This window comes from Sprattus sprattus (assembly GCF_963457725.1).
Source record: "Sprattus sprattus genome assembly, chromosome: 13".
NCBI classification, from domain to species: Eukaryota; Metazoa; Chordata; class Actinopteri; order Clupeiformes; family Clupeidae; genus Sprattus; species Sprattus sprattus.
Genome location: NC_137911.1, coordinates 25664127 through 25671626, shown reverse-complemented (window position 1 = coordinate 25671626; position 7500 = coordinate 25664127). Strand labels below are relative to the sequence as shown.

The 7500-nt window shown below is 45.4% G+C and overlaps 1 protein-coding gene across 1 annotated transcript in view; it reads left to right on the top strand.

Moving 5' to 3' along the window:
- Positions 1–7500, top strand: part of slc24a4a (solute carrier family 24 member 4a) — a gene marked incomplete at both ends in the record, with an annotated part of 41814 nt that overhangs the window by 26520 nt on the left and 7794 nt on the right. Inside the window, 4 exons of the mRNA XM_080849712.1 lie at positions 2390–2466; positions 3751–3825; positions 4486–4570; positions 5135–5238. Of these exons, the coding sequence (XP_080705838.1) occupies positions 2390–2466; positions 3751–3825; positions 4486–4570; positions 5135–5238 (341 nt within the window). The remainder of the gene's footprint in view (positions 1–2389; positions 2467–3750; positions 3826–4485; positions 4571–5134; positions 5239–7500) is intronic.

Sequence of the window (7500 nt, the reverse complement as noted above, 5' to 3'; positions counted from 1 at the left end):
GAGAGGCCATGCTAGTGAATTACCTTTGTTTAAATCTACTACTCACAGAGAGAGGCCATGCTAGTGAATTACCTTTGTTTAAATCTACTACTCACAGAGAGAGGCCATGCTAGTGAATTAGCTTTGTTTGAATCTACTACTCACAGAGAGGCCTAGTGGAACTCTTAGGACTCTTGGGAGACATTACCGTCTGGTGAATGTCGAGAATGTATTGCAGCCGGGCAGGCACCAAAGGATACCAGATTACAATAGACTCTCAAAATCTAGATTGTATTAGTTTGAATAGAATAGAATGGTCATGAAAGCCCAGTTTTTCTCAGTCTCTTGGGTACATTTCTCAGATCTGAATTGAAATTTGAACGTTTTGCAAGTGCACATTAATGCAAAAAGATATGTACAATCAGCTGCTGTTTTATCTTATCCCCCAAAACATCTAGGTATATGTGCATTGTGTAAGGCATGACATGCAAGTGGGTTAAACCAGTGGTCATTATGGGTCGACCATACACATCACCAGTTTCAGTGGTTTTGTAGTGTTTGTTCGCTGAATGACTTTTCATGCAAACCTTGCTTGTTTACATTTGGTTGATAATGATTTATTGATTCAATTTCAAAGGCAAATTTAGTTTTGTAAAATCTGATAGGATGATTCGAGAAATGCACCAACATGACTGAGAAAAGCTCTCTCTTTCTCCCTCTCTCTCTCTCCCTCCCTCTCTCTCTCTCCTCTCTCTCTCTCTCCCTCTCTCGCTTTCTCTCTCTCATGCACCAACATCACTGAGAAAAGCTGTGAAAGCGAGGGATGGAAGGGGGTTTCAAGTATGTGCCCAAGGCCTGTCACTCTTCTTCAAATACATTTGTTTATTGTCTGTTTTTGTTTTGACGTTGTGCGCTGTGGTACGGGGTTGTCATATGTGCATTCCTTCAGATATTCCCTAGTTGCTTGTTACCCAGAATACACTGCAGAGCCTCATTCATTCATTCAAAACATTTTCTAGTTTCTCCTCGGGTCTCGCGTCATCATGTGTCTGATTTAGCAACTTAACCTTCGGGCTTTTGGCTGAGGTCACGTGTGTGTTTTTTTTTGTATGTACCTAACACAAGTTCAGCACGCACAGTGGATTACAAGTGCCTGACATGTAGTGCTAGACAGTACCACCCCTGCCCCCCTCACCCCCCAGCCCCCCACCCACTTGCAGTTGTTTTTTGTGCGTCTTCCTTGCTGAGGCAGGGATGGCGCTGTGCGCAGGGAGCCTGGGAGGGCATGAGCGGGCAGGGATGACATCATGGCATGGCGCAGGGAGCACAGCGCATGGCACATGGCGTCCCGATGCCCCCGGAGAGCAGAAGGGCTCAGTTGGGTCAGGTTGTGAGCAGCAGATGGCATCACGCTTGGCGTGGCCACCCGGCCTAACTTAATTCCGATGCCATGGGTTTGTTGGCCGGCATCACAACCGTGGCAAAAGGCGGCACACACTACACCCTGTCCTGGCTCGGGGCCCTTTATACAGCGGCGGTAGCAGTAGCTTAAGGTTGTGTGTGTGTGTGTGTGTGTGTACGTGTGTACGTTTGGTGTGTGTGTGTGTGTGTGTGTGTGTGTGGGTGTATTTGTGTACGTTTGGTGTGTGTGTGTGTGCGTGTGTGCCTGTGCGTGTGCGTGTGCGTGTGTGTGTGTGTGTGTGTGTGTGTGTGTGTGTGTGTGAGTAGCAGTAGCTTAAGGTTATGTAATTGTCGTGTCGGATAATAAGGTGTTACATTCCTATAGGCCCCTTGAACGAGCAGTTGGCCAGTCAGCAACACAGAATGTGTGTGTGTGAGTGTGTTTGTAGGGCAGGTTTAATTTGAATGTTTGACATTTTTATGTGTTTTTGTGTGTATTCAAGAGGAAATGTGTGTATTGTCAGACCATGCTGATCCATGGGTTTCATTATTTTGTGACTGATTGTAGTGGAGGGTACAGCAGGGTGTAAATGTGGGCCCACATAAAGGTGAGCAATGTGTTGTTGTTTTATATGTCTCTGCAGACATGCTGGAGGGCCAGTGTCAATACATCATGTCACACCACAACTGTGTGTGTGTGTGTGTGTGTGTGTTTGTGTGTGTGTGTGTGTGTCAGTGTGTGTCTGGGGGTATGTGTTTCAGTGTGTGTATGGGTGTGCGTGTATGTGTTTGTGTGGGCGTGTGTGTGTGCGTGTGTGTGTGTGTGTGTGTGTGTGTGTGTGTGTGTGTGTGTGTGTGTGTGTGTGTGTGTGTGTGTGTGTGTGTGTGTGTGTGTGTGTGTGTGTGTGTGTGTGCGACTGTGCGTGCATGCCAGCATGTGTGTGTGAAGGCTCTTGTGTCTATGGTGTTGTTTGTTGTGTTGAGTGATTGCTGTGTTCTCTCCCCACAGCCATCCATGAGTTCCCGGAGGACGTGTTCACTATCAAACAGCGCGCACAGGGAGCCATCGCTCTGCACATATTTGCAGTAAGAGAAGCATCTGTCTGTCGGTCTGTGTGTGTCAGTGTGTGTCAGTGTGTGTGTGTGTGTCTGTCTGTCTGTCTGTTAGTGTGTCTGTGTGTGTGTCTGTGGGTCTGAATTTGTCTGTGTAGCTATGTGTGTGTGTGTGTGTGTGTGTGTGTGTGTGTGTTTATGTGTGTAAGAGAGAGAGAGAGAAAGGGAATATGCTGCTGTTTTTGTCTCTGATGGTAAGCAAGAGTGACAAATGAACCTTATGTATTTCACTGTCCAAAAAGTCCATCGCTCATGTGGGTAGCGAGCTACTTTTCTACATATGGCAAAGGCATCGCACAGAAGTACAGTGTGGTTTCTGAGTCATCATACCATTAAAACTACTGGGCTTAGCATACAAGCATACATATCATTAGAACCACTGGGCTTAGCATACAAGCATACATATCATTAGAACCACTAGGCTTAGCATACAAGCATACATATTATTCAAAAACCTCTGTGTGAAGAAAACATAATAACTATTCAGGCACCAGCACTGACCATACTACAGACTTCACGGCGCGTCTAAAGCCGGTTAAGAGGCAGGTTAACCCTAACCCCCACCCCCATGGAGAAGGTAGCACTGCATTTGACACACGCTTGGTCTTCCCGCGGTGAAGTAGCCCGTCTCTGTCCGTCGGGGGGGAGGGGGGGGGGGGGGGACCCGCTGGCAGTTATAAATACTCTGTCATCTCGCTGTCAGGTCTGCGTGACTGGTCAGTCAGTTCTGCTGAAAACAACAGTTGCCGGTTCCCTGAGACTGCCCGTGGCCCGTGCTGTCACCATGTGGGGGCTTGCACAGCAAAAAGACATGTGCGACCTTAAGTAACTTCCTCCTCCACTCCACAGTGCTGTGCTGGTACTGTGCAGACCACAGCCGTGAGCATAGACATCACACTGATAGAGATTCGATTCGGCCTCACGTGAGCTTACAAGATGTTTTCTGTTGTTCTGATTGGCTACACTTAGTAATATAGCACTGGTCAGTCACTTTGCGTGTGTGTGTGTGTGTGTGTGTGTGTGTGTGTGTGTGTGTGTGTGTGTGTGTGTGTGTGTGTGTGTGTGTGTGTGTGTGTGTGTGTGTGTGTGTGTGTGTGCATGTGTGTGTGTGTTTGTTTGTGACAATTTGACAGTATGACATGTTATTAGTCATGGCAGTGTTATGAGTGTTTTCTCTCTATCCCCTACTCATTCTCCCCCCTCTCTCTTTTTCTCTCTGTTTCCTTGTTTCTCTCTCTGTCATCTTCTCTCCCATAGGCACTCTATATGTTTCTGGCGTTGGCCATAGTCTGTGATGACTACTTTGTGACGTCTCTGGAGAAGATATGCGAGGTGAGTTCAAGGACAGGCTTATATCCAGAGAATGTCTGTCTGTCGGAGTGTGTGTGTATATTACTTTTGCATATATGGAATTGATATAGCTAACTTGGCAATAACGCTACATAGAATAGTCTAGAAATCCTAGAAGGGACGTTATTAAACTCTAAGTCAGTTAATCAACGTTAGCTTGCCAAGTAAACCAAGCTGCATCTCCAGAGTATATTTGGTCAAGTTCAAGGAAGTACTGTTCAAGTAAGAAAATTGTGACGTGAAAATATAAATAAATCTGCCATATTTTAAATCATCTAAATAGTTTTCATGAGTGAATGTCTATTTCTAAAATGATACAAATCAAGTTTTTAATGCCCTGTATGTACAGCAGTACCCTATCATAATATCAGATTAATTCCAGTACAGGAGAGACTTTTCAATCATTAAAAAGCAGAGGTGTATATATCGGTATCGGCATCGGCATCGGCAATCGGCCAAAATGAGCTTGTAAATATCGGCATATCGGATATCGGCTGAAATGTAATATCGTGCATCCCTACTTGTTGCTGTGTTTGTGAAATAAAGTGATCTGTTGTGTATTGAGGCTAGTCTTCTCAATAATTTACACGAGGGGGGAAATAACTAAATGGAATTTGAAATCCCTCTTGATGAATATTTCAGAAACTGCACCTGAGTGAAGACGTGGCGGGAGCCACCTTCATGGCTGCCGGGAGTTCAGCCCCGGAACTATTTGCTTCTATTATAGGTGATGCACGCATGGACACATGTACAGACACACACACACACACACGCAGACACACACACACACACACACACACACACACACACACACACACACACACACACACACACACACACACACACACACACACAGTTTACTTCTTTATTTGGATTTGATAAATTAGTACATATCAAGCAAAATCCAAATTTGGCTAAAGGGAAGTCTTACACACTCACTCACACACACACACACACACACACACACACACACACACACACACACACACACACACACACACACACACACACACACACACACACACACACACACACACACACACACACACACACACACACACACTCACACATGCAGAAATACACACGTTTTATGAACCCTTCCTTGAATTGTGATCATTCCTGTAAGTATTGGCCATCGACTTAGGGTATGCACTGTGTAGACTGTAACACCACTATATTAAGTATACTGACAAAGATTCATGGGTCTTTTGGATCTGATTTAAAGAATTAGTTTTACTTCTGAATGTTGCCATATGGTTTCCATAGTTGCCATGTGTTTCCTCTATTGCAGGGGTGTTCATCACTAAAGGAGATGTGGGTGTGGGTACCATCGTGGGGTCGGCTGTGTTTAATATCCTGTGCATCATTGGCGTGTGTGGCATCTTCGCCGGGCAGGTGAGCTTGTGTTCTTTCTATGTGTGTTGATCTCTGTTGCAACATAATTTAACTTAGGATGAAAAATAGGCTTGAGGAACTGACATTTTCAGGTTGATATGATTACAGAGGAATGTGTAGGGGCGGTTTCATGAACTTTTTTGAAAAAAATGCGATAGAAGACTCTAGTCTGCCTTCATGATTATTTATGAACATTTTCTAGAACATTCCAACTGGTCTGCTATCTCTTTGCCTCTCTTCCTCCAGCTCTGAGTTATTCATAATTTTTTTTTGTGCATATCCTCTGTTTGGTCCTCGCAGTCTTTGTAATCTCTGAAAGTCCGATATGTAAATGCATATATATAAATATATACGACCTTACAATGCACGCAGCTGCAGCGTATACCTCACACAAGCAGCACGTCTCTTTGGTCACATTACAGCGAGCCTGGAATCCCCTCGTTCCCTAGTCGTGTTGACATAAAAGGACTGCTGGCTCGTGAACAAAGAAACGGCAGCAAAACTATGGGCTGGAGCGCTGTGCCAACTTCAGTTGTTTTCAATAGGCTCTGAAGAGCACTCTGGTAAAGCATGGAGGTAGCGACGCCAGAGTCATAATCTCATCTCGTGGAGGGCTCCCGTAGGTCATTCAGTGTGCTGTATCACTACGGCGTAAGCCTCAGCCAATGGGAGAGTGCACATACACTCACACAGCTGGCCCAGTTGGATTTCAAACCCATAGGAATCATTGTTCAAGAGAGTCAGATGTCAGATGAAATGTATAGTGCTGAAAAAGACTGTTTGGTTAAAAGCTCTGGCTACATGGGACTGGAACTGAAGCACATGGACTCTATTTACACCCCCTTGCGTGGAGTGAAGGCCTCTTCTCATTGGCCTAGATACACAAGCCACATCCAATGGCACTCTTGTGAGGAGTGAAGGCCTCTTCTCATTGGCCTAGATACACGAGGCACGTCCAATGGCGCTCCAGGCTGCAGGGGTGGAAACCAGCCGTAGGCTGTTATTGGGCTGGGCTTGTTAGTGTGGGGGGTGTCATGCCCGGTGGTGCTGGGGGAAGACCAAGCACAGGCACACATCTGTGTATGGATACCGCTGTGGAAGGTGTGGAAACCTGCAAATCAGTCAGGCTGCCTACCCCCAGAAATATGTTGTTAATGTGTTCACCCGAAGCACTGCATCTATTTTTAATTTTATATTTCATAGCTGTTAGATGTGGTAAGGCAACAGTACTATGCTAGTCCCTGCAGATTAATTACACTACAAAGCCAGGTCATTTGTTTTCAAATAAAGGGCAGTATATATATTTTAAAAAGCAAGTGTAGTATTCATTTGAGAATTTTGCATTCTACACACTGGTTACAAGACTTGGAGCGTACATGAATAAAATCACAGGGGCTTTGTTACATTTCAGTGGGCATTTAAACATCCAAACATTGCAACTTATCCAAATTCTTCTTTGTACCCACCGTATGTACAGTTCCTTTGAATTACATAAAAGCCTTTTTTTGTTGTTGTGCTGCCTGACCCAGGCTTTTGATATACCCCACAACTGTACTTGTGTAGGGTGCCCTGTCTCCACTGCAGCCTTTGAAATGAAGAGCTCCAGAAAACGACTTGTTTATCTTCCATTTTTTAAAAGGCAAGCAATTAAGAGTTAGATCTTTTGCCACCGACTGTTTCCCCTGCAGTATGTGAGCATCGTGCAGTGGGTGGTTAATTATTTATGACGAGCTGTTTTAAGCGTGGGCCTTGTTTGCCTCCAGAGCAAATGAACGAACGTACGCGCTACCCTTACATCATACGTTTCGTGAGATTTGTTTTGGTAGGGAGATGCCGGGCTGGAAAGTCATTAGACCTGCTGGTGTTTGAGTGTGTGTGTGTGTGTGTGTGTGTGTGTGTGTGTGTGTGTGTGTGTGTGTGTGTGTGTGTGTGATTGTGTCTGTGTGTACATGTGCGTGTGTGAGCGTGTTTGTGCTCTTGCGTAGCTGGTCTGTTAGTGTTAACACTGCGTAGCCCATGGGCATCTCCTGTGACAGTGACATAATTCCTCTGAAATCCCCCACTCACGCTGCCATCTGGCAAAGCAGGTGAAACGCCCGGTCAGTGCGCCAGGAGCCAGTGAACAGCACAAGCAAACACAGATTGAAATCTCAGGTGCAGGGAACACACCACACCAGGCAAAGGGAAGTGTAGAGAACGTGAAACACACACACACACACACATATGGAAACCGTAATGCAAGCAATCGCAGCAGGATTTTGA